Below are 27960 nucleotides of genomic sequence, written 5' to 3' on the forward strand. Positions count from 1 at the left end.
TGAATGAACAAATGAATGATATTCCAAGCATGGCCTGAAGAAGCCAACAAAAGTGCTAGCTGTTTGATGACAGGAGGAAGAGCTCATTTCCAACTCTGCTGGATCTGAAGAGTCGCTTTTGGCAGCCTGCCTTCGACATATAATTCTAGTTGACAGATGAACCCCTTTAGTGATCCATTTAGGAATCTGGGGGGTTGAGAGGAGGGCATGTTGGAGATGTTCACCCCGGAAAGGGTGTTAGGATGCTGCCTCACTCACAACAAAGTGTGTTTTTAAAAAGCTGAAGTACATTTGTTTCCTAGTCAAGGTGGCCAACTGGCAACTTTGCCCTCAGACTCTTGCTGGCCAGTCCTCTCCTCTGTGTTCTATGTATTTAGTCATTCAACAAATATTTGTGGAGCAATGTCTAACTGACAGGACTGCGCTAGGGCTTCATGTGCATAACTTTCTTCTTTTTGTTAAATAGACTTTTTCAAATTTATTTGCATGCAACTGTATTTCATTTTCATTCTCTCTTCCTCCCTCCCCCCTCCTTTCTCTCCCCCACTCACGGGATCCCTAGTTTCAACTTTATTATCTTAAGCAATACATGTTTGTTATAAAAAGAAAATCCAACAATATAGCCTTCTGTACAGTAGAAAATGAAATTCCCTCCCTCTTTCCCTCGCTATGGGTCACCCTAATAATAACATTTATCGGCCCTCTCTGCAAGTAGACAGGTGAGAGTCCTTGCGGAATAGAAAGGTGGTGAAAGGGGAGAGAAGTTTCACAAACTTGACTTTTATATGTAAAGGGCCTTGCCAGGAATCTCAATTTTCAATTGTCTGTAGCATGTCACGCTTGTCAAAAGTTTGGCTGAGGTAACTGGTATTTGAGAAAGACATCCTAAGGGTCATACCAGGCATTCATTCCTGAGATTTTCTAAGCTTTATCCCTGGGCCAGGCGAGACTCTAGTGAGCAACACACCTGGAGTAGATTATCTTAGCTCTCTACATGCGTATCTTTAGAGAGCTATGCTTTTAAATTATGTCCTTTTATTGAAGGTCAGTATAAAATATGGCCAGACAGAGACTGTTTCTGCAAATGCTTTTGTTCTCAAAACAGCTCTTGGAGACTATCCACCTTCTATAGGACACATAGAAGAAATTACTCCCAGAGCTTAGCTTGGATTTTTGGATGAGCTGGTATGCTGCTGCTTCTTTGCCCTCCTCCTCTCATTCCTCTTCTTTCCCCTCTTCTCTAAACTTTCTTTTTTCAGATAACGAGAATAATACTGTATCATCATCTCTCTCTCTCTCGCTCTCTCTCTCTCTCTCTCTCTTTTTGCCTAGGCTGCCAGGAAGCTCAGACCAACTTTTGAATCAATGGTATCAGTTTCCTTTTGCCCAAGCGTTCTTTCTTGTATTGTTCTACCCTTTCTTACATGATTCTAGCCTTTTTACTCCATCATTTCTAAAAGCTTCTTGAGATTTTTTTTCTTTTTTTGCAAGAAGGAGGAGACATAAATAATCCATTAATAAAGAGTCCAATGCTGACATTTTACAATTTACATGTAAGGAAAATAAGGCTCAGAGAGGTTGCCTTTGCTAAGAGCCACAAAAAGCTAATTAATGGAAGCTTTCAGACTAAAACCTGAGGGTTCCCACTCTCTCACGACCCTATATATTATTTCAAATTAAAGACTAGAATTTCTTCTGCCTTCAGATATTGTGAATATTCCCTCTGCTTGATTTCCTTTGTGTTCCGCTTTTGGGGAAAGAAGTCAAGGCTGTGGTCTGTACGATCTCCCCACGCATCACCAGCAATGCACAAGGCTGACTGGATCTGGGAGGGAGGGGGATAACTTCTCACATCATTTCTGCGTAGGCAACCTACCAAATTCACTTGGGACCTCAGGCATAATAACGGGGATATGGACAAAATATATTGAGGAAACAAGGTACTTCTGAGTATGATATTTTTGTTGTGGATTGTGGGGTCACCAAAAAGGAGGACACCATGAGTTTAAAGCAAGCTGAAGGGCTCCACATTTTGATATTTGAAATATGGTAATTTATACTCCCAAAGCAAGTGTGATTGATTGGATTTAAAATAATTATTTCCCCCTAAAACATTAATATGAAGAAAAAATTCTTATTTGTACTTTTAGGTTTCCTTGTATGGAAAAATAGGGTGAGTGTAAAGATGGGTCTAAGAGTGCTGAGTTGGACAAATACTCAGGGCAGACTGACAGGTGTCCCTAAGAGCGGTGGAGGATGGGATCACAGTTAGGGGGAGCAGAGAGCACGGCAGAGCCCAGAACTGACTGGAGTGCCACTACATATATGGGTTTTGGAGGCACACAGACTGTCTGGAATCCCAGCTCTCCCAGGTACCAGCTGTGTGAACTCCGACACATTTTCTAAGTTCTTTGAGCTTTGGTGTGCCCATCTATAAAACAGAAACAAGAATAGTTATATCCCAGGACTGTGCAGAGGATTTAATAAGGCCACATGGATAAAGCCCACAGTGTAGACTTGTTTAAGTGCTCAGCTAATCATGGCTATCACCATTCCTGAGTCAGGTTAGAGCAACCATCGTAGCCAGTCAGTAACTAGGTTACTTAAAGAACTAGGCCGGGCTTCCCTGGTGGTGCAGTGGTTGAGAATCTGCCTGTCAATGCAGCGGACACGGGTTCGAGCCCTGGTCTGGGAAGATCCCACATGCCGCGGAGCGACTAGGCCCGTGAGCCACAATTGCTGAGCCTGCGCGTCTGGAGCCTGTGCTCCGCAACAAGAGAGGCCGCGACAGTGAGAGGCCCGCGCACTGCGATGAAGAGTGGCCCCCGCTTGCCGCAACTAGAGAAAGCCCTCGCACAGAAACGAAGATCCAACACAGCCATAAATAAATAAATAAATAAAATTAAAACTCCAATCTGAAATTTCTTAAAAAAAAAAAAATAATAACATTTTAGCAAACAAATGAAAACCAAGCTGGATTTTGTTTTTAACTTGGCAGAAAAAGTGGCCTTTGATCTTTGTGCCTGATATTCTGAATAATTATCTTCTGGGTTTTAATTTTTTTTTTTTTTTTTTTACCAAATACTTCTTCATATTTAAGTTTTAGAAAGAAAACGCCCCCAAAATATTTATAGTCATCCTTTTCTTTGGGTATGTAAGTGAGCAACAAAAACAAAACAAAAAATAAATGTTTCATTTGCAGCTTACATAATTCATGTCATATAACCTTAAAAAAATTATCTTGTTTAAAATCTCATCAAGATTAAACTAAAATTCTTCAGAGAATATTTTTCAGTGGGACAAAGTGTTCTATACATACATCTACCAATGAAATTTTAGATCTATTCTTATTTTGTGAGAAGAAAAGTTTTTTAACAGTAAACTTTTAATTTTAGGCTTACCAAAAAATAGCAAGAATACTACAGAGAATTCCCATACACCCAGCACCCAATTTCCCCTTTTATTAATGTCTTAGGTTAGTATGTACATTTGTCACAATTAATAAAGCAGTATTGATATATTATTATTAATTAAATTCCATAATTTATTCATTTTTTCCCTCAGTTTTTACCTAGTGTCCTTATTCTATAAAGTTGCTCATTTTCCCTCCCTTTCCACACTGTCCTCTTTGGAAGTAAGTCACTATGCGCAGCTCACTCTTAAGGAGCAGGGAGTCATGCTCTATCTCTTAGAGGGCAGTTTCTAGAATGAATTATTTGAAATTCTTTTGCATAGGAGATGTGCCTATTTTTCCCATTTATTTACTCCATCATTTACTTATATCTGTACAGATCCATGAAGATTTATCTTATACTCTGGGCTAGGTTGAGAGCTCAGATACTCTGTGATATTGCTGCCTTTGCAGCCATTCTGTGTGGCCAAGCATTAAACTGACACTATCCCCTCCCTCCAGCAATGCCCCAGGTAACAGCCTGCAGAATCACAAGTAAATATAGGTTTCGGATATGACTCCCTCAAAGACTCTTGTGATAAGCACTCTCTCCCAATGCTCTGCTCAAGGCCTTGTGCACCTTAGATAAGACCCCCCTGGAGCTTACCAAAACCCTGCTCTTTTTGTTTTGAATCGACCAATCTGGCTTTGGCCCAGGAACTCCAAAGCACTCCACTCATGGATCCTAATAAAGGCACATGGCCCAGGTCTTGCTTCTCTCACTACCTGCACCTACCTTGACTTCTCATTGTGGCCCCTCTAGGTGTGCTGGGTACTTCTTCCAGGACCTTTCCCTAGCAGTCTTTTGTCCAACCAGTGGCTCACCATCTGACACGGGGGGTTTCACTTAACTAATGCTCATTTTAAAAAGTCATGATGGGCTGTACTCTAATACAGGTTTCCCCTGCTATCTGAAAGTAGTATGTTCCTGTGAAACCTTTTGTAAACCAAAATGGCATAAAGAGAAGAAGTGATTACCTTAGGATGCATCTTGCTAACACAAAATAAACTGATATAAAGCGCAGATGCTCACAGATACAATTCAGAGCTATGGCACTGAGATGTTTAGTGTAGTTCTCAGGGAAGGAGCTTGGTGTTGCCACTCTCACTGCTGGTCGTGGTGCACGCTGCCTCTATAACTGCTCGTTGCAAAACAAATGCTCAATGCCATTTTTGCTTTTTGCCTTTTTTCATAAAAATGAAAATCCTTTTTGGATTTCTCTTGGTTAGCAAAAACAGGTACCAGTATAGATCCTTCGTAAAATTGAAATGCAGTAAAGTGAAATTTTGAAAAGTCAGAGGTACTTGTAGTACTTTACTTTGTTGCTCAAATAGCTCCAGCTTTGCCCACTCTTTCAGCTGGCTCTTTCAGTTGACCCCTGTGCCTCTTTAACATACCCATCACTGTGGATTTTTGGCCTCTTACTTATATTCCAGCACTACTAGCTACTCCAGGTTCATCTTGTATATTTCTGGCCCTAGTCCTAGAATCAGCCATTTCTCCAAGGAGCCCTGGTTCCTTTTATTGGAGAATGGAATTAGAAACCAAGATCTGGGGAGAAGGTGTGCTCATTGCTACTGGGGTGTCAGCTGCTTCTAGGCCCTCAGATGCCAGAGCAAGGAAATATATGTGTGTATACTGACCTGTGAATTCATACATATCTATAAATATTTCTACATGTAACCATTTGTCTATTATGCTAATCATTATTTCATACTGATGTCAATGAGAAAACATTTGCTAGTTTGTTTCTCACACCTTTCTGTTTCTACAGTGGAAAAAAGTAAACTTCAAACTTGAAAAGAGTAAGTTAAAATTATTACTTTTATTTTCGGTTTTCCTACCCACCCCTCCCACCCTACCCTGATGGGGTATATTAGGCAGCCAGTCCTCTTAACTGCGGCAGTCCTATGAATGCCTTACCCTGGGGACACCGCCTGGTTAGGCCTGCATTTATTTCTCCCACAGCACGTCACACTGCCTGTCCTGCTGACTCCACTCCTGCTGATTTCCATCACATAGGGTCATTTCTCTTTACAAAACTGACTCACACTTGATGATTTACATCTTGGCCGTTTATCTGCTTCTGTGAAAAGTTCAAAAACTGGAGCCAAAACAAACTTCGGAATGCATCTAAGGCAAAACCTCTTGTTGCTTTAGACTTGCTGTAACTCACTCTGTCTGCCAGGATGTAGGGGGAAAAAAACCAAAACATTTAGCTCATGTGGGAAACAAGTTTTTACTTGTAAGCGGGCATGATCATTATCATCAAAAGCAGCAGCATTTCTTACTTGGGTACAGTACTTCACAGATTATAAGCACTTCTGCTTATGCAATTTCATTTTTACTTCTATCTAACAATCCTGAGAGAGGAATGTAGAGATTGCTGTTCCATTTACAGATGAAAAAACTGAGGTTTGTGACAACAAATGCTGGTGAGGACATGGAGCAACTGGAACTCTCACACTGTTGGGAATGCCAAATGATACAGATACTTTGCACAATGTTTTGCAAAATAGTTTAGCATTTACCCAAGGGAAATGAACACCTATCTTCACCTATTTGAGAATGTTTTAGTGGTTTAATTCATAATTGCAAAAAAACTGAAAATAATCCAAATGTCCTTCAATTGATGAATGGATTAAAAAAAAAACTATGATAGATATACATAACAAGGAATACTACTCAGAACAAAGTATTGACATGTACAATAACAGTGACGAATTTCCAATGCATTATGCTTAATGAAAAAGGCCAACCTCAAAAGACTGTAAGATTCCATTTATATGACATTCTGGAAAAGGCAAAAGGACTAAGAGAGAAATCAGATTATTAATTCACACAGGTTTACAGTAGGGGAGGAGACTGACTACAAAGGGGACAAAGGGAACTTTTGGAATGAGGGAAATATTCTCTATTCTGACTGTGGTGGTCATTACACAACTGTGTTCATTTGTCAAAATGCAAATTGTGCACCAAAAAAGGGTGAATTCTACTGTGTGCAAATTATACTTTATTTCAAAAAAGAGAAGAAGATCACTGAAAGGGGGCGGTGGAGAGGAAAGTTTAAAGACGCTAAGTTACCTACTAAGCAACATATTCATAGTCACCAAGCAGAAACAGGAACTGAACTCAGGTCTTCTACCTACAAGCCCAGAGTTTTTCTATTGAGAATGGACACTTGTCTAGAAAACAACTGATTTTCTGTTTTCTCTGCTTACAGACATAAACCCCAGTTAGAGTGAGAGTCTTAAGTGCTGATCCCTTTCTACTTGTCTACACTTAGAAGTAGAACTCTCACATTCCCTACCCAGGACACACATTCCTACTTAAAGATTCAGAATGACAATAGCCAATCTATGAAGGATGAGACTGTATCTTAATAAAATCCTTCATTGTCAGAAATGTAAGGATTTGAATGGAAATTTCTCCAAAGAAGATATAAAAATATAAGCACATGAAAAGACATTCAACATCATTAGCCATTTAGGGAAATGAAATCGAAACCACAATGAGCTACCACACCACATCTGCTAGGATGGCTATAATAGTAAAGAGTTTGACAAGGATGTGGAGAAATCAGAATCCTCATATGCTACTGGTGAGAATGCAAAACGGTGCAGCCACTTTGGAACACAGTTTGGCAACTCCTCAAAATGCTAAGAATTGAGCTACTATATAACCCAGTGATTCCACTCCTAGGTAAATACTCAAGAGAAATGAAAACATACATCCACACACAAATTTATACATGAATGTTCATAGGAGCATTATTTGTAATAACCAAAAAGTGGAACAAGCCAAATGTCCATCAACTGATGAGTGGCTAAACAACATGAGTTATAGCCATAAAATGGAATGTTACTCAACAATAAAAAAGAATGAAGCACTGATAGGTGCTCCAGTGTGGATGAACCTTGAAAACATTATGCTAAGTGAAAGAAGCCACACACAAAACACCACACATTGTATGATTCTATTTATGTGAAATGTCCTGAATATGCAAATCCATAGAGACAGAAAGTAGATAGATTAGTGGTTTCCAGGAACTAGGGTGAGGGAGGAATAGGGAGTGACTGCCAATGGGTAGGGGGTTTCTTTTGCGGGCAATGAGCATGTTCTAAAATTGGTTGTGGTGATGGTTGCACAACTCTATACTAAAAAGACACTGAACCGTATAATTTAAATATTTCTATTGTATGGCATATGAATTGTATCTCAATAAAGCTGTTACATAATGACAAACACTGAAAATAACAAACAAATGAAAAAAAGTGTTGCCAGCAGTAGAGAAAGCTCACAAGAAAGGGGATTAGGCATGCAGAGCTGGGCAGTCCCACTCCATTATGCCTGAGTGGGGCCATTTCTCCCATGAAAGACAGGCTATAGATCCTCTCCTCTCATCCTAAGAAGATTCCCTTCACTGTGAACTGGGGGTGTAGCTGCTTCCCCTCTGGGGGCTCTGCCCAGCTGCGATGGCCCAGTTGAAGGTGGATCAGACAAGAAATCACTACCTCCAAGAAATGAAGACAACACTTCACGATAAAATATGTAGTATGTAGCAACAGCAGAAGCCTCACTGTCACCCCACCCCATAGACTCCAAGCTGCTGAGCCCAGGGCCATGGGTGTTGACTGGTAGACTCAGTTCCTGCCCCTTCTTTCCCTGCAAATAGGGGTATGCTGAGTGGGTAGTGCATAATGGATATATTGTTTTTAATTTTTAAATTTTATTTCATTTATGTTTTTTATACAGCAGGTTCTTATTAGTTATCTATTTTATACATATTAGTGTATATATGTCAATCCCAATCTCCCAGTTCATCCCACCCCCCTGCCCCCCTTTCCCCCCCACGCTTGGTGTCCATACGTTTGTTCTCTACATCTGTGTTGCTATTTCTGCCCTGCAAACCGGTTCACCTGTACCGTAATGGATATTTTGGATTCGGTATTACATTCAATTCATCTTATGTATTAAGCATCAGAGGATTAAAACAATAGATGGCATTTATTAATCATAACGACCCTATCTACAGGGCATTTGACAGAGGGGCAAAGAGAGGCTTAGTAACATAGGTCATGTAAACCGTGCAGCTGGGATTCAAACTCGGGGAGATCAGATTCCAGAGCTCAAGTTCTAAGGGGTGCTGGAGATCATCTGGTCTAATCCTTTGTCTTATGGGGCAGAAACTGATGCCCAGGGACTAAAGGATTTGCTCAACATCACATGGCTGGCTAGAGGCAAAAGGAAGATTCCACACTCATGATCTTGTTAAAAGTTTCCTTGGCCTTTTTTTAGATTCATTGTACAGAGATGGCAGAAATTCCCTGAAGTCAGGATCTCACATCCATGGTCCAGAGTTTTGTAACTTAAGTCCGAGCAGAGGGTTATGTATTGTTTTCTTTAGGATTTCTAAGAAAGAAGTTTTCAAAATCTTCAGGGAGTTATATTGCTGATAGAATGTCTTCTTGTGTGTGTGATTTTTTCCTACTAGTCTCATCTTCCCAGGAGAAAGGGAATCACTGGGTGTGGTGTTACTCTCCTCAGAGATGTCCTGTCATGTCACTTCTCTTCCAAAAAAAAAAAAAAAAAGCCTCCATTTCTTAGGGAAACTTCTTTCCCATGTCATCTCATTGTGTCCCTGTACACAGGGACTTCTTTCCCATTAAGAGGAAGTCTTGGACCTCCAGGGTTTCAACATTGAGTCCCCAAATCATAAACTCCTAGGGCTGGAAGAGGTCATGTGAAATCTGGACCAGCGCATCACCTGTCAAGGGTGATGACAATCTTGGCCAGGGTTGGGGCAGGGCAGGTAGGGGAGAGGAGAACATGCAGTATTTTTTTAAAGGCTCATTTTATTTTATTTTTTGGCTCCGCTGTGTGGCATGTGGGATCCTAGTTCCCCGAATAGAGGTCGAACCCGTGCCCACTGCATTGGAAGTGTGGAGTCAACCACTGGACCGCCAGGGAAGACCTGAACACGTAGTATTTTTAAATGTACATTTAGCACTTTATTAATTGCTTTTACTCATGCTATCAATTATATTTTGAAATTTCAAATCATGTTAAATGGGGATATGAATGGTTTTTTTTTTTAATTTTGAAAGAGAACATGAGTTTAAAATGTTAGAAAACTTTACTTTAGATGCAGTTTCTCTACTCTATGAATCCAGATACAGACAGTAGAACCAACCCTAATATCAGTACCTCTATCTGCCACATTTGCAATCATTCAAAGGGTACGCATAGGTGTGTTGAACTTTCAAAATGGGGACCTCCATTTCCCCAAACCTCTTGATAGCTTGTAGATAGAGATCTTAAAACGTTAGAGTATTGGAAACAAGGAAATTTTTCTTATCTGTTCTAAAAGTAGTGATCCAGAGTTACTGGTTCCCTAGAATCATTATCTGCATCATTAGTTATTTATTGAGCTCTTGAGTCTAGGTTGATCACCGTGGCAAACACACTCCCTGAAACGGTCTCTTGTAATTCTTGCAGCAACCTTACATGTTAGGTGGGTGTTATTAGTACCATTTTTATAGATAAGGAGACTGAAGTATAGAATGGTTGAGAAACTTACTGGCTGGGGTCCCACAGACAGTACGTGGTGGAACTGGGATTTGAATTCAAACCCCAGAGCCAGCACTCTCATCCAGAGCTGCTGTTTTGGGCACTATGTGAATACTCCCCTCTGGAATTCTGCAGGGTCCCTGCCACTCCCCACAGAGGACAACAGTGAGTCATCCAGGCTTATGCCTGTGAAAGGGGCAGGAAGGGATTACTGGGGGAGAAAACTGGACAGGTCCGTTGGAGAGCCCCTTGAATGCGGCTAAAAATGCCTGAACACTATTTGATTGGCAATAAGGAGCTACTAGAGAACGAAGAGCAGAGAGCTGTCTCTTGTTATTGCCACAGGGGCAGGGAATAAATGTGAAAACCAAATGAATGAATGTGGGTCTTGTTAAGAGTTGTCACATAATTCTCCTGGGAAAGGATGGCAAAACTACTAGCCAAAGTAGGATGTTTGGTTCTGTGTGGATTTTCATCAGCAGAATATCTGGTTCCTTCACTGGCACAGATAATAGTTACTTATACTGGATTACATATTAGCTATCTTGCCTTGATTGGAATAAGAACAGTAACTAAGTTCCTGTGTCTGGCTTGAAATTCTGGAATATCATAATGCTTCAAAACAGCGTGAAGTAAACATTTTCGTGATGGTCACGAGATAAGGTTAATAAGGAAATCACACTGTAAAAAAGCAGTAAAAGTTTTGCTCTTTAAAAAATACAGTTTCATACCACACTTTCCATGGATTTAGCCTGCTTAGCTCATCCATTGGTTGGGGACCAACCTTTTGAGAGCCCAGCAGGGAAACCTGCCTTGTGTTTATGCGGCACTAGAGAGAATTAGTTTCAACTCACTTGCAGAAGTGGCTTTCAGAGGAAGGGATTTGACAAAGTTGTTAAACCCCGTAGAGGTAGAAGAGGAAAGCTGGGCTGATTATACATCTGAGCACTGTCATCCTGAAATTCATTTTGGCCCCCGGAGTATAAATACACTTCAGTATTTTTGTTAGGATTGCCAGAAAATCAGCAAGTGTTCACTTTCTTTGGCCAACAAAAGCATGACTCTCTGTGCAAAAATTTTCTGCACATTTATAAACAAGAACATTTAGAAAATCCCCTCTTGCTGAGAGATATTACAACAGATATGTTTAACCGTGCCATAAAATAAAGCAGATACTAAGAATACCGTTGGGTTCATCAAGCACAGGAAAAGTTTTTACGTCTCTCTTCTGACACAAGCTTATACATGTCTTCCTATCCCCAGACAAAATACCTTCCCTGTACCGTGCTGGTCTGATGAGTGCCATCTATGTTCTCACCTTTGTTTTCTGTGTTACTTCTCAAACAAGTATTCCCACCCCATCATCTACATTTTCTCACCACTGCACCCTGGTTTTCCATCCCTGCAGGCTATTGCGATGGTGGTCTCCAAGTGACCCAGGACCTCCTACCCAAATCTAAGACAAAAATTTTTCTCCCTCACAGAATCTCCCAGTTGAAAAAAAGACCTGTGGATGATTTCAAACTTTTTGGCAAACTTCTTCTCTAAAGGACCAGATGATAAATATTTTAGGCTTTGTGAGCCATTCAATCTTTGTTGCAACTACTCAGCCCCGCCATTGTGGCGCGAAAGCAGCCGTAGACAATATGTAAACGAATAAGCCTGGCTGTGTTCCAGTGCAATTTTATGTATGGACACTGAAATCCGAATTTCATATCATTTTCAACCATCACAAAATATTATTTTTCTATTGATTTTAAAAAATCTTTTAAAAATGTAAAAATTATTCATACTTCATAGGCTCTACAAACAGGTGGTGGGATAGGCCATAGTTTCATCTTGGACAACCTCCCAACCCAAACCAGGAGTTTCTTCCCAGCTTTTGCAGCCAGCCAACCCAGGCTGTGTGTGAAATTTCTCCAGTTGTAGGAAGCTTACTACCTCCGAAGGCAGCCTGTTCCAAGGCCAAGATGAAATGACGGGCCATAGTTTTGCCTACTAAAGTCACAAAGAATAACTCAATTTCACCTTCATGGCAACCCTTCAAATACTGAAATGCACCTACCCTGACCACCTCAGAAGTCTCCCATTTTGTCAAAATAGTACAACTTCCTTCAGCTGTTGCTTGTACAACGTTTTTTAATTTTTAGTGTCCTCTCTGCTTTGGTATGTAGAAATCCTTCTGCAAATTTGGCCTTAGGCTACTGCATTTCAGATGTGCCCAGTTTAGAGGACAGGCAAGGAATGCTATGTCATTCTGTGATCTGTTCATCTGATTCTGTCCTTCTGGACTATCAGTGCACTTCTCAACTTCCTTGGCTCAGAATAATGTGATACTCATATTGGAAATTCTTTCCTCTTGGTTTTCATCACCCACACGGCCTGATTCTCCTGTGATGCCCACATTCTCCTTCTCACTGGATGATTTTACCTGTCATGACAGTGGGTGTTAGCAAGGCTTGATCCTTGGAGCCCGTGATCTCTCTCACACTTGATGTCTTAGGGAGCAAATTAATTCTAATGGCTCAGCCATCCCTTCGGTAGGGATTATTCCCAAATTGTATCTGCAGCCTCGATCTCGTAGTACATGAACTCCTGGCTCCTACCTCCCACTGCTTACTTCCCACCTGAATTTATTTAATTTAATTTATTCTCACCCTAAAACCTACATGTCCCAACTTGAATATCTCCTTACAAGATAATGATGATGATGATGATGATGACAGTAAAAATAGAAATAACATTAGTTGAGCACTTACAATGCACCAGACACTATTCTGAGCTAAGGATTCACTATCTTACTTAACCTTTACACAACTCATGAGGAAAATACTCTTGCCCCTTCTATAGTTGGGGAAATAGGCTCAGAGAAATAAAGTAATTTGTCCACTGTGCTAATAAGAAACAGGGTCAGGATTTGAACACTTGCATGTCTGAATCAAAGCATGAGTTCTTGACCACACTGGACAGCCTTCGTAACTGCCCAGATGCTGTCACAGGGGCCCCTTGTATTCCAAAAGCCCTGCCTGGAAAGCCTGAAATCAGTCTTGAACCTTCTCTTTCACTGAGCTTTCTCTTTCATTGAGCCTTCCTATTCAATGGGTCACTGCGCTACTGGGATTCTTTTTCTAAGTGATCAGAAGCCATTTTCCCCTTTATTCTCACCAGCATCCTACACCAGGCTCCCTGTCAGCTCCTGTTGTTTACTTCGACTCTCTCCTGATGTGTCTTCCTGCACCCAGGCTTCTTCTTCAATCCATCATGCATTATCATGCATGATCTTGCCTAGAATACATTTGATCAAGCTGGTTCTCTCACTAAAAAGGGTCCCCCTTGCCATTCTACCTCTTTGCCATTCATTTGACCTATCTTGGAGCTGTCCACCCCTAACTGACATGCATCCCTCATCCTGGGCGGAGGAGAGGAGGAAGGCTGGAACATATATCAACTATAATGTAATTTAAATATTTCACATGTGTAGTTTTTGTTCCTTACTGTTTTTTGTCTTTGGTTTTTTTAAGAGCAGTGTGCCCTGCAAAACTAGAAGAAAGATCAAGAAAATAAAGTTTGAGGTGAAATACATTTGTGAAATGCTGGTGAACTATAAGTGTCTTTATTGCTGGACTTCTTAAGCCTTCAGTACACTAATGTGCATTGGGAATATCAATACAGAAGAAAGAAGCTGCAAAGATGTTTCTGGAAGGTACTGAACCATGAATTTTTTAAAAAATGTTCTCCTCCAGAGCAGGTTGAGAAACCAGGGTTCTGCAGCACAATGTTTAGGAAAAGTTACACTAGGAGTATCTATCAAAATGCTAGGCATGCAGCAGGAGTGACAGGCTGCAGTGATGGAGGGGAAGAGCCCTGGACTTGGACTCAGAAGGACAGACTGGAGCCCCAGATCCAAAATCAGAGTGGCCCTATAAGGATTAAATGAGATAACTGGTGTGATGAGCTCTGTGTAAGTGTAAAGCACAGTATAAATGTGTCACCATTTGATTAAGGGTTTTAATTTAAGTATACCTTAAAAACTTCCCCCAAGATTGGCTGTTACTTTCTCCAGCTAAAGATTTTAAAAATCATATTTTATATAGCAATAGGGAGCTTTTTAGGCAGTATTAGATCAAAGGACTATAAATATACAGATTTTGATTTTCTCTGCTTCCAGGGAGTATTTGTTGCATTTATATATTCGATTGATCCAAATAAAGAACTGCCACAAATATATGGTGATTTTACTTTTCATGGAAGAGAACAGCATTTTACAAATTACAGAATGCCTCATAACAAAAAGATAAGGCAACTTTAACATGAATTGGGGTGGTTGAGGGGGTACTGGGCCTCATGGCGGCTGTGCGTACCTGGGGTGGGGAGAGGGAGGGAGAATAGAAGAGACTGTTGTGGAAGCTGGAAATGCCAGCAAACTTCTTGGCTGCATCTTTTGTCCAGGGCCTGTGCTGCATGTTTTCTATCCTGTTGATTTATACATGATTTTAGTGTCTGTATAATTTTTAAAGTATGAGGTGTAACGATAAAGGAATGAAACTTGTGTTCGTGTGAGGCTTATGAAATCTGAAATCAAGAGATTAGGGTCTCACCTGGTAAATCCATGGGGTTCAGACCCATGTGCCAGGACAGGAGGGACCAAGACCCCACCTTCCACAGAATCTGCCCTGCTTTGACCTGGAGCTGAATCCTCACTTCCTTCCCTGTTCTTTCTCCAGCTCTCAAAGGATCTGTAGCCAAGCAGCTTTGAGAGGCTAAGGCATTAGGGCCCAGACCCACTTTCTCCCCTATGTGACAGATCCACCTACTTCTCCTATGTGACAGAGTTTCTTAAAGCATGTTCTATAATGGGTATCAGGCCTACAGGTACTCAATACTCATGTATGTTTGTGACATACTGTCTTCTAAGAGAGTCCCAGTGTACATGAGCACAATAAATGACCTGAGAAGTCCTGCAATGAAGAAAGGAAAACTTAGTTATCACTGTTTTCCCAGCATGTGGCATATATGTTAGACCATGGGGCAATATTTTTCCATAGAATGCATACGGACATCCCACACTACAACCATGGGAGATGCTGCTCTAGTCTTACTTGGTTACTCCCCAGATCCCTCAAACAAACCAGCATTTTCTGCCCTCATTGCTTTATTCATGGTATTTCCCGGGGCAAATGTTTATTGTGCAACTATTGATAGATGCATAGTGCTACATGTATAGCAATACAACAAAGAATTTGGGCTTTGGGGTCACGAAAGCCTGAATTTCATCTTAGCTTAGCCACTTTCTAGCTATGTGATACTGGGCAAATTATGTAGCATTTCTGAATCTCAGTTTTCTTATTTGTAAAATAAAGCAGTGATTCACATCTTTCAGGGTTGCGTGAAAACCACATGTGATTAGGTATGTAAAGTGTTTGGCATGGTGCCCAGTGCAAGGCACAGAATTAACAGTGGCTACATTATTAATTTCTCTATCACCATCATTGCGATTATCATCATCATCATTGTTATCTGAATAAACGGAATAACCATTAGACATCCTCAAACAGCTATTTGTCAAATTAACCACATTTTTTCTTTCCTATTTAGAGGATAATTTGACTTACATACCAAGGATGTTTATTGGTTTTAAGAAATCATTTCACAGAGCATCTCAAGTTATACCCAGAGACAAAATGAGAAACATCTGTCAGATGACTGCATTAAGGAAATTCACATCTAGCTTGAAAACACTATGCAAGGAGGGGATAAATGGTTCAAGGCCAACCTGATGAGCAGCCTACTAATGTGCCAAAAGGCTTCCTATTAATTCCTATTTGGTTTGACATTTTTACCCACAATTTACATTAAAAAACTTGAGACATATGTATCAAGCCTGAATATAAAAAGTATGGGGAGTGGTAGCTAATTCAATACATAACTAAATTAATACTCAAAAAAATTTTGAAAGGCCTGAATGCCCCAAAAGAGAAAATTTAGTAGACTTAAATATAAAATATTACATCCACGTAAGAAAACAACAAACAAAGCAACCTATGCACAGAGAAAAGATAAGCGTGGCCGTTTGTATGCTAAAAGTCTAGGGGTTTTAGTTAACCTTCAGGGGGCTAATAATTAGATGGAAAAAGTAAAGAGCGGGAGAATGACCCAACTGTAAAAGGGGAGAGTCTCACTGTCCAGAACAGATTAGGGAGACTCATTTTAAAGAAGAATATTGAAAAATAATATAAGTTTGGACAATGTGGGGAATGTCCAACCTCAAGAGAACCAAACCAAAGGAAGGCAATTTCTATTAGTCCCCTGGGAGCAACAGGCGGAATTTATAAGGAGGCAGATTTCAGTTCGATTTAAGGCAGGATTTTAAAACAAATTACGCTCCATTAACATAATAAGCTCATTAAAATGGAGTGAACTCTGTCTTTGGAAGTTTTTTAGTAAAAGCTGGATAAGAATATGCAAGTGAGAGATTCCTACGTTTGGTGGAGATAGGAGAACATAACATAACCTCTGAAACTTCATCAACGATAAAGTTCATAATTGTGCCTGGCAAAAGTCTTCCCAACCTCCAAGGCTCTGAAGCCCTTGGTCATCCTCAAGGGACATGTGCCTGTGTGGTCTCTCTCTTCCACTCTCACGGAACATACAGTCCTTGCCTCTCATGTGGCATGGAAACCTGCTAGTTACTATTTATTGAGTACCTATCCTGTGCTGGGTGATCTTATACACATTAGCTTGCTTAAATGTTCCAATAACCAAGTGAAGTTGATAAAATTATCCTATTTTACAGGTGGGAAATACAAAGCTGAAATCAGGTTATGTGATCACTTACTTGTCTAGATTCCGATAGTGAGTAAGTGGCAGAACCTGCACTCAAAACCAGCCTTAGCAATAGAATCATACTCTTTCCACTACCTATGGCATGTCTCTAACCACTGTTTCTCCCGTGAAAAGCATTGCCTTTTTCTAAATATGTATATTTATTCAATATTTTATGTCTTATATCCCTAGAACTAGATTGTAAATTCCTTGAACAAAGGGGCATGTCTTGTTTGTCTCATTTCTAACAGCTCCTATTTCAATAAACAATTGCTAACACCAGTTATTATTAAATATTTATTGACCATCTAGTACGTAAATGGCACTTTGCAAAGAACCAGACATATAGCAATTAAGAGGTTAAACAGGTTTCTAAGGAAAAAAGTAAACAAGTCAATGGCTTCCCTGACTTTTGAACTGAGACATGATCAGAAGAAGACAGCAGTGGGGGGAAGATGGTTTTAGGCAGAGGGAACAGCAAGTGCAAAGTCTGTGTGGGGAAAACTAGCTCAGTGTGTTCAGGAACAGAATGAAGGTCAGTGTGGCTGGAACAGAGACAGAGAGAGGGGTGGATGGTATAAAGTTAGGTTGGAGAAGTCAACAGGGGCAAAATCATGCAGGGTCTTGCCCTGCATTTTGGATTTTATTCCAAATGCAAGAGGAAGACCTTGGGGGATTTTCAGGAAGGGTGTGACCTGATCTGCTTTATGTTTCTAAAAGATCACTCTGGCCGCTGGGTGATCTTGGATTGGATTATAGGATATGCAAGGATGAAAGCAATACTGGAGGTGAGTGCTGTGGTGACTGGCTCTAAGGTGGTGGTGGGTGAAATGCTAAGGAGTGGGCCAATTCAAGATGTATTTTGTAAGTAGAGCAAATGGGACCTGCTGATGGTTTGGATGTTGGCAGTTTGGGAAAAGAGAGTAAATCAAGAATGACTCCTAGGTTGTTAGACTGAGCACCCAGGTAGATGTTGAGATGGGGAAGATGGGGATAAATAGGGAAGATACTGGGTAGTATGTGAATGGGGTTGTGAGAAGGCAGTAGTTCTATTTTGACCATATTTGAGATGCCTTTTAGACATTAGAATGTAAGCTCTGTGTGTGGAGGGGATCTGTCTTGTTCTTTGCTATATCCCCAGCACACAAAACAGTACCTAGAATATAAGTTGGTACTTAATAAAAAACTGTTGAACGAAAAAAGCCAAGGGGAGGCATTGAGAAGGCAATTGGATTTATGAATGTTTAAATCTCTTTGGCAAATGTAGATTCTTAGCAAAGCATAAATACATTCCTCCTTGGCTCCTACATGTGCAGTAAGGATCTCTAAGAGAGTGGTTTTTCAGAGAGTTGAATTAAACATCCTAATAGGGTCAGTTAATTCAGTCCTGGAGAGAGGCTCAAAATCCCAGTCTCTGACTAAAGCATACCTGGTCTTTCCCACAGTGTTCAGTGTCATTTAAAGTGATATGTCTGATGGAAAAGAACATTGGGCCTTGAGGAGATGCTACACTGCTTCTCTGAGTCATGTTAACTATTTTCAGTTAAAAAATACTACTCATGTATGTCAAAATCTTACTTGTCTATTTACTAATTTCCACTGGACTCATTCTTACTTCTATCAGCCCCAGGACTGAGTGGTAACTTGATGCCTGCTTTCGACAGAATAAAACAGGCCTCCAGTGGGTCAATGGCTTTGGCAGTTCTCTTTCTAGGTTGGCTAAATCCTAAAAACATGATGTGAGCTTTAAGCAGGGTAAATAAGAATAAAAATATCCTGTCATAGTAACAAAATATTTTGAATATTTAAGATTCCAAAACCAAGTCCTTTAGGACCAAAGAATGAAAAAAAAAAAAAAACAGAATGAAAGAAGGAAGGACGAAAAGAAAGAAACAGAAAGCAAGCAAGCAAGTCATCACATTTATTTAAATTTACTTTGGACAATTATCAACTATTATAATAGTTCCTGTCCCAAAGACAGGAATCATTTCCCCCCATTTGCTTTGGAATATAGCTTTGTTCTTTTCTTTGAATACCTCTGTGTCTGATGGTCTAGAGTAGTGATTCTCAACCATTGGTGGCATCAGTATTATCTTGTGGAGTTTTTAAAAAATACACATCCCTGGGCTCACCACGGATCCACAGAGAGTCCACAGAATCTCCTGGGGACTGGCTCCAGGCATGTGTATATTTAAAAAATGTTCTGATTGCCAACGAACACATGAAAGGATGCTCAACATCACTAATCATTAGAGAAATGCAAGTCAAAACTACAATGAGGTATCACCTCACACTGGTCAGAATGGCCGTCATCAAAAAATATACAGGGCTTCCCTGGTGGCGCAGTGGTTGAGGGTCTGCCTGCCAATGCAGGGGACACGGGTTCGAGCCCTGGTCTGGGAAGATCCCACATGCCACGGAGCAACTGGGCCCGTGAGCCACAACTACTGAGCCTGCGCGTCTGGAGCCTGTGCTCCGCAACAAGAGAGGCCGCGACAGTGAGAGGCCCGCGCACCGCGATGAAGAGTGGCCCCCGGCTTGCCACAACTAGAGAAAGCCCTCGCACAGAAACGAAGACCCAACACAGCCAAAAATAAATAAATAAATAAATAAATAAATAAATAAATAAATAAATAAATAAATTCAAATAACCTTTAAAAAAAAAAAAGAATAAGTAGTGGGCTCTATTATCATTAGTTATTGTGAAAATGCAGTTACTTTTAGTGTCGTTTTGTAACCAACATTGAACCCAGGAGTGTCTTGGGTCCTCACTAAGTGCCTCACACATGCCGTCACTCTGACTTCCTATATAAACCATGTGAAGTAGGTACTATTAACATCCCCATCTAAAGATGAGGGATTAGGTACTGGGCTTGAGGTTCCACAGTGGGGGATGATGGATTAGAATCCAGGCAAGAGGACTCCAGAACTGCACCGTGCATGATGGTGTGCTGTGAAGCCCCTCCTCATTTCCAGCCCCATCATTTACTTAGTGTTACGCTGAGTGAGTAGAATCCTGGGGGTGCTGATTGCCAAGAACCACCGAACGTGATTTGCTGTCAATAGACTCCAGGGCAGATAAGCCCCCTACAAATAACCTGCCCTGCACAGCTGAGTCTCTGTGGTTTAATTGCCTACCGTATTTTTTTAGTCCAGAAACTTCTGAACTAAAATTTCTGTTAACCGGGGAATGTACCATGAAATATTCTGGGGAATGAATACAATTTCTGCTCTCAGAGGTGTGCCTCTAGGGAGACGTGCTTTCCCAAGGAAAAACCTGGTTTTCCAAAGTGAACTGAAATTTCCCTTACCCTGAGAGGGCTTTATTAACAATTTACCTCATGGGTATTCAGACATGAGGAAAAAAGTTTGTACAGCAGACCTGAACAGATGATTTGCTTGGCTTTCTGCATAAAAGAGGGAGGGGAAAGCTTTGATAGGAAACTTTCCTAACATGGTTAAATGTACAAATTTAAAACCAAGTGAAGGAACACATTTGGTCATTATCATATGTTATGCTTTTTCCTTACTATGCTGAAATGGTCTTTCCTTGGCTACGACCAGACAGACTTCTAGATGTTGGAATTTGTCAAAGTGATCAGGATCTCTTATGAAGTACCTAAGGGATTCTGGCTGAAAGGACACAGGCCCAAACAGCCCTTCTCTGCAGATGGTTTATTTATTCTTATGCTCTTTCCCAGAGAGTTAAGCTGCACCTTGGCATTCTTTATAGAGAGGGTGGCCTTTAAACTATTGAGCTGACATCTGGTGAAACCCACCAGATGGAAGGAACAAGCAGCACTGAGTGTCACTTTGGGCTGCCCACATTTGTGTGGCTAGAGAAGCAGGTTGATGACTGCTTAGTTTGACCAAACACAGGAGGGTGGAGAAAGGTCACCTGGGTCAAAGAGCCAGGTGGAATCCCTCCAGAGCCTTCTGGGGTCTCAGTATAACTGTGGGTTCAATCTTGGCCTCATCACCTGCCCTTGGACCAGCTGGTTTGAAAGAGGAGCCCAGAGAATGGTCTTGCTAAGACCCACCTGACAAGAAAAACTGCTCCCTCAGGGCATAGGAAAAAGTAAACCTGTTAATGGCCTTTTGAAGCTGAAAACCAGCCCTCAGTCAGAGAAATCAATTGTTACACCAAAGAGTGTCTGGCAGTGATGTGGGCAGTGGTAGGTTATGGAGCTGAAAATTTACTCTGTTGACAGATCCTGAGGACCACTGTAGATGCAGACCATGATGAGTTCCAACCCCAAAGATCATCAGTGGGTGAACAACAGGACAGGAGCAGAGGCTATATCGATGAGGCATAAGGTTTGAGAACTCGTGACTCAGAACTGTGATCCCAGAATACACCACCTCCCCAAACCATGTCCATCACAGCCCTTTGCAAGAAAAGGGCATGAACGCAAAGGGAGTAAGCATGCTCCTCAATCTCTATTTGCCTTTCATATCTTCTCAAATGCGTGTGCTAAAGTGTGTGATCTCTTTGGTAAAGTTATCTACCAAAAATGCCTCTCTGTCTCCTTTTAGAAGAGATAAATGGCTCTGGAATATATTCGAAGAGGAATTAAAAAACAGCAAGATCAAGAGGAATGTGGACTACAGGTAGAGGCTGGAGAGAGGAAGGAAGAGGAGGGAAAAAGGACAATATGATTCGAGACGGTCAGAGCAAGAGACATTGTGGGTGGCCAGGAAGTGAGCCTGCTTAACCTGAAGGGAGGAAGACAGAACACAGGCTCCTTGAGCTTTAGATCAAGGATATGACTACAGAGAGGTGTCCAGATCAAAAGGGTTCAGGAAGCCCTGTCTCCCAAACCAAGTGGAGCAGGATCGAGCCCACCCCCAGCGCCCCCTTGACTACCACCGGCTTGGGGGCTGGCCCCTTGTACCTGCTTCTGTTTACTTGCAAGGATGAAGAGAAGTCATTCTGGTGAGCACCAGTCTTGACATTGGGCAGGAGATAGGGAAATGGGGAGACAAATTGCTTCCAAGCCACAGTCTAAATTGATTTTAAATGATTTATCTCCTGGCCTTCCTTAATGTAAGCCAAACACTTTCAGTTATTTCATGATTGTACTTGGAATTGCATTTTAACCATATTTTCCTAAGAACCAACGTTAAGCAACATTGCCTGAGAGGCATCAGGGATTTTCTCCCCTTTCCCCACATTACAGTTAAGTCGTTATGTAAAGAGTTGTTAGAATTCGGGAAACTTCTAGCTCATGCTCAGGTTTTACTGACAAAGAGGGGCAAGCTGCCTCCTTAGGCCATGAATCTTTCTTGCTCATGACAAGCACTGGTTGTGCTCTCGTCTGGAATGTCCTCCTTCCCTTTCCCGTGATGGTCCCCTTCTATCCCAGCCATCACTCAAGGCCCAGCCGCAAACTCCAGTGCGGAGCAGAGAGAGCTCTGATCACCAACCTAGACACCGCGGCTCCCACCGTCTGTGCCACTCACACTGCACGTATTTTCTGCCTCTCTTGGGAGTGATTTGTACCCATGCCTGACTACAATTTAAGACTGGTAGCTTCTGGCAGCCTCAGACCGTTACTCATTTCCCTTAGTGCTTATCCACCATGGTCTCCTGCTTCTGAGAAGTGCTGAAAACATGTTAACTGAATGACTGAATGTATAAACAAATGCATTCGCTTCTCTCCTAAGTAACTAGCAATGCAGCTAGTAGTCTCTCTCTTGTCTTTGAGATTCTCCGATGTTCAAAAAATATATATTTTACTTCCACTGAGGAAAGTGCATTTATTTTGTGCATCCAATTTTGACAGAACCAAAGTATGGGCTAATAATGTTGTAAATTTTCATCATATATTGCTCATTTCTTATTTAAAAGAGTGTGTGACACACCAATTAAAAAAGAAAAGGTTATAACATAGTAGGCACTCAATAAATAAGTCTTGAGTGAATGAATGAATGAGTGAATGAGTGGTAATAGGAAATTCGATAAAAATAGAAATGGTAGGAGTAGAAAAAGGGTAGATGCACAGGAGGTTTAGAACAGAAGTAGAGAGAGGGAGGGAAGAGGGAAAGGAGACCAAGGCTAATTAAATTCAAAATCAGAAATTCTGGTTTTACTACAAACTTAAACTTGATAATGTAACAAGTAGAGAGGCAAGGCAGTTGGCTGAGAAGAGAATAGACTTTAAAGACAGACATCTGGATTCTGACATTCATTCAGCCACTGTGTGACCTTGGACAAGTGACTCAGCCTCTCTGAGCTTCACTATTTTTTTAAACCTTTTAATTCGGAAGTAATTTTAGATTTACAGAAAAGTTACAAAAATACAGAGAGTTCCCATACATAGCTCACCCAGCTTCTCCCAGTGTTAGCATCTTTCATAAATATAGTCCCTTTATCAAAACCAGGAAATTAACATTGATACATTCATGCTGATTAAACTACATGCCTGATTAGAATTTCACCAGTTTCCCCATCAGTATCCTTCTTCTAGTCCAGGATCTAATAGGATCCCAAACTGCGTTTAGTTGTCATGACTCCTGGTCTCCTCTAATTTTTGACGATTCCTCTGTCCTTCCTTACCTTTCATGATCCTGACACTTTTGAAGAGTACAATGTCTTTCAATTTGGGGTTGCCTGATGGTTTTTTTTTCTTATGATTAGATTTAGGTTATTTTTTTTAAGGGGGGGCAAATACATCATAGAGACTATATCTAGTCCTTCTGAGTGCATCACATCAGGAGATGTGACCAGTAATAAGACATCAATATGTCTTATTACTGGTCATGTTGACCTTGAGCACTTACTTAAGGTGGGTATCTACTGGGGTTCTCCACTGTTCTATTTTTCCTTTTGTAATTAATACATATTTTGTGAATAGATACTTTGAGACTATGCAAATATCTTGTTTTTCATATTTTGTTCAATAATTTTAGCATTCATCAGTGGTTCTCGCCTGTAACAATTTATTGCTAGGGTGTCCAAATGGTGATTTCTCATTTCCCTCATCCCTTCTACATTTATTAATTGGAAATCTTTTATAAGTAAGAGCTGTACCTCTCCCTCTCCTCCCATTGATTTATTTAGTCATTTATTTATTTATATCAGTATGGACTCATGAATATTTATTTTATCCTATGGACCACAGTCCAATACTATCATTATTTATTTTGTTGTTTAAGCTTCACTTTCTTCATCTGTAAGTCAGAGATAATAACTGTCTTACACAACTGTCATAAGGATTAGTGGGATTAAAAAATGTGACACTGACAGATAAGCAACAAGGATCTACTGTATAGCACAGGGAACCCTACTCAATATTCTGGGATAACCTATATGAGAAAAGAATCTAAAAAAGAATGACTATATGTATATGTATAACTGAATCACTTTGCTGTACACCTGAAACACAACATTGTAAATCAACTATACTCCAATAAAATTAAAAGAAAAAAAGAAAGTGACAATGTCCAGTCCAGTCCTAAATGCTAGCTCCTTTTCTTCTTTTTCTTTACAGAAAGTAAAGCCACGCTAATTTGGAGGCAAGACCATTCTAAATAGGTGAAATCTGAATTTAAGAATTCTCTTTCAATGGAATGAAGCCTTTTTACCTGAAAGGATATAAAACAACTAGAATTTAGCTCTCCCAGTTTTGCCTAGCGTAGGTCATTTGGGATCTGCGTGTAATGACTACATTAGACTGATTTTTAATCGGCATATGCATAATATGTATGAAAATAGATGCTTGAGAATACTTGAACACAGACTGTTCTTTTAAGTAGTTGAAGTGTTTTCCCAGAAATCTTGTCTACGTTTTGAAGTTGCTTAGCTAAACTATTTTCAGAGATAGTCCCAAGCATGCCTTTACCCAGCTGTGGTTCATATCATCACTAATTCTGAATTAGTGAAATCACTGTTTCATCTTTGATTCCCAAAGTTATGGTACTAAATGGAAGAGATTCAAGTTTTCTCTCTCCAAAACTAACTTAAAACTAGCTTTGTAAAGTTCAGGCAAATCACTTTTAACTTCAGGTGGAATTTAAAACAACAACAATAGCGACAAAGGATAAGGGTAGGGTCCTAAGGATGTTTGAGTGAATCGATCAGGAAGTTTAAAATAATTCATGATATACAGTAAAATCCACTAATAAAATCACTCAGTTTACTGGAACTTTCATTTTCCACTCTGTTTTTATCAGCAAGGAAAATCAAGAACATCAGGAGATTTATTTCAAAAGGCAACTTTGGGGGCCATGTGGTTTACAAGCATTCATGTGGACTCCCAGAGAGTCTGTCTTACTCAGTTTGGAGTGGACCAGGAATCTGCAATTTAGCAGGTGTCACCCTCAGTATGAGCCTGATACAGGCGAGAGGCAGGATATTGTTGTGGTTCAAAGCCCAGGCTCTGACACCTGACTCTCTGGGCTTGAGTCTCACTGTTGTCACCTACCACCCGTGTGACCTTGGGCGAAGAACTTCATCTCCTCATGTCTCAGTTTTCCCACTGCTAAAATGGGGTCAATGACAAGGATCTGTCTCCCAGGGTTGTTGTGAGGAACAAATAAGTGGCACATATTAAATAATTAGTATGACAGTGCTAGATGGATGTTAGCAATTCCTATGGATAATGGATCTCCCTTTGAGGAATGATGCTCAAGGCATGTCTGGATACAGAATTGCTTGAGCTCAGCCTCTAACACTTTCCATCCACTGGGCTTTATCACTGTTGTGATACAACCATCACCAGGGTCATCACTGGAAGGCTATGGAGGCTGCAAGGTGAACTGCTATAGTTGTTAAGTGTTTAAGTAACAAAGACTGATTGATCCTCTGTCAATCAGAGATATATACGAACTAGGATGGGAGCATCCTCTTAGCATTTAGGTAGTTTACTAAATGACTAAAGTAGGAAATTACTGTATTTGTGGAATTCAACCAACCAACAACCACCAAACACACAGACTGAAGTTTTGTGTTTTAGTATTCAAGACAAAGAAATGAAGTCTAAAAGAAATAAAATATAGAACAGAAAGGTCTGGGTGTGGGGTTATGCTATGGAATGAAAGTGTTCTCTAAGCCTGAGAGAGCAGCATCCGGTGACCCTAGCACAGCATGGCGACCTCCTCCCCATCCTGTCCTTTACCCTTGGTCCAGGGCCACAGGGTGGCCAGCCATTGGCTCTCTTCCTCCCAGTGAGCGCCTAGAGCTCTTACACTGCCTCCTTCCTAGGTGTTCCCAGACTCTGGTCACACCTGTCCTCTTTAGAACTCGCTTCTGGCAAGGCCTTGGAGGCCATGGAGGGACTTTCTGGGGCTGAGGAGTTTGATGGGATGCAGAGATCAGGAATGAGGTGGTTCATTGCCCCTCAAGACCATGTTCCTCCCAGCTCTCCTTACCCAGGTATATTAGTGTTTAATTTCTGCTGAGGAGGTCTGATAGTGGAAGACAGAGTGGGCTAGACAGATCCCATGATCCCTCGGCCAAACCCAAAATTGAGACATCTGGTCTTAAAAGCACTTATAGGAACAGGGAGAGAATCTTTGAAAATGGGCCCAGGGAGAATATTTTGGCAAGGGCATAGAGAAAATGGGGCGGGGGGATACTGGTTGTCCAAAGGGAGAAGGCTTGTGGACATGGTAATGGTATGGGATGGAGGCGGGCTCAATTAGGCTGAAGGGTGGAGTGAAGCGAAAGGGAGGACGACAGTGTGTCTATCTCATTGCCTGGAAAAGAAACAGTCATCATGGAAGTGGGCAGACAGACAGGTAGACGAGATACCAGTAACAAACAAACCTAAAAGGAGAAATGCTTAAAAATCATTACAAAACATCTCAGAGTGGCTTCTTACCTCATTAAACCTCATCACAAGATCTTCAAGGGCATTATGCTCTCCGTTCTGGGAGGTAAGAATGGATGCTGAGATGGACGCTTTGAGGCAGGGCAGGGACCTCTGGCATTCCGTGGTGCCCAAGTCCCGGGTCAAGAAGCAAAGATAGTCAACTGGCAAGACCCTTCGGTAAATATTCTGCTCCTGTTCCATCAGGATGCTGGCAACTTCCTCTGGGAACTGCATGAGGGGCTGCAGATCAATCAGCTCCTTGCTGATCCCAGCTGAACTTGAAGGGAGGGCACTGGGATTGGCCATAGAGGTGCCTGGCTGGCGTTCTGAAATAAAGCAACAAAAGTCACTGTTACACCAAGGCTGGTGTCCCCTATGCCAGGTATTTCCTTGAGAGCCATTCAAAGTCTTATAGGTTTCTCAACTGAAGTTTCTGCTTGGTGAATAGTTCTACACTATCTCTCCTGTTTTGGAGACCTTTCTGATATCTCTCCTGCCTGCCCCCTCCCACTCCCTGGGGGTAGGGGAAGGCTTAGTTTCCTATTTTCAGAAGCAGAACTGATCTAGCACACCATTCCCTGACCAGTTCACTGTGACACTCTGCAGAGTAGCAGTGAAGTAAAATGTACCATTTGCTTCCTCATCCTCCAGGACTAACCATCACCATGAAAAGAAATGCGGGTGGGCATGGGCACAGCAATTGAAATGGAAGAGGGAAGAAAGGCAGTAGGGGGAGGAGGCCTGTACACATATAGGCATATGCACTCTATGTGTGAACACGCAGGAGACCCAGGGACCCTCTGCACACCAGGCTTCAAAACTTCATGGTCGGGGCTTCCCTGGTGGCGCAGTGGTTGAGAATCTGCCTGCTAATGCAGGGGACACGGGTTCGAGCCCTGGTCTGGGAGGATCCCACATGCCGCGGAGCAGCTGGGCCCGTGAGCCACAATTGCTGAGCCTGCGCGTCTGGAGCCTGTGCCCCGCGACGGGAGGGGCCGCGATAGAGAAAGGCCCGCGCACCGCGATGAAGAGCGGTCCCCGCACCGCGATGAAGAGTGGCCCCCGCTTGCCGCAACTGGAGAAAGCCCTCGCACGAACCGAAGACCCAACACAGCCAAAAATAATAAATAAATAAATAAATAAATAAATAAATAAGAAAATCCTTTAAAAAAAAAAAAACAAAACAAAACAAAAAAAAACTTCACGGTCTGCTCTGCCAACATTCAGCCCTCAAAGACTCTGATTCTACTGAGATTTACCTGGAGGTGTGCAGGGAAAGAACCACCTATACAAGTAAGGAG

At 41.3% G+C, this 27960-nt stretch overlaps 1 protein-coding gene and 1 long non-coding RNA gene across 7 annotated transcripts in view; one reads left to right on the forward strand and one right to left on the reverse strand.

Moving 5' to 3' along the window:
- The window catches only part of PLCE1 (phospholipase C epsilon 1), a 319414-nt gene that overhangs the window by 111034 nt on the left and 180420 nt on the right, over positions 1–27960 (reverse strand). For all 6 annotated transcript variants that reach the window (XR_009005599.1, XM_057530499.1, XM_057530495.1 and 3 more), the window contains one exon: positions 26669–26985. Coding sequence is in view for 5 of the 6 variants with exons in the window: in XM_057530499.1 (XP_057386482.1) it covers positions 26669–26985 (317 nt within the window). In the remaining variant the exon portion in view is untranslated. The remainder of the gene's footprint in view (positions 1–26668; positions 26986–27960) is intronic.
- LOC130705010 (uncharacterized) overlaps positions 17333–27960 on the forward strand; it is a 36976-nt gene continuing 26348 nt past the window's right edge. Inside the window, exon 1 of the long non-coding RNA XR_009005600.1 lies at positions 17333–17632. This is a non-coding gene — a long non-coding RNA (uncharacterized LOC130705010). The remainder of the gene's footprint in view (positions 17633–27960) is intronic.

This window comes from Balaenoptera acutorostrata, chromosome 16, assembly GCF_949987535.1.
Source record: "Balaenoptera acutorostrata chromosome 16, mBalAcu1.1, whole genome shotgun sequence".
NCBI lineage: Eukaryota > Metazoa > Chordata > Mammalia > Artiodactyla > Balaenopteridae > Balaenoptera > Balaenoptera acutorostrata.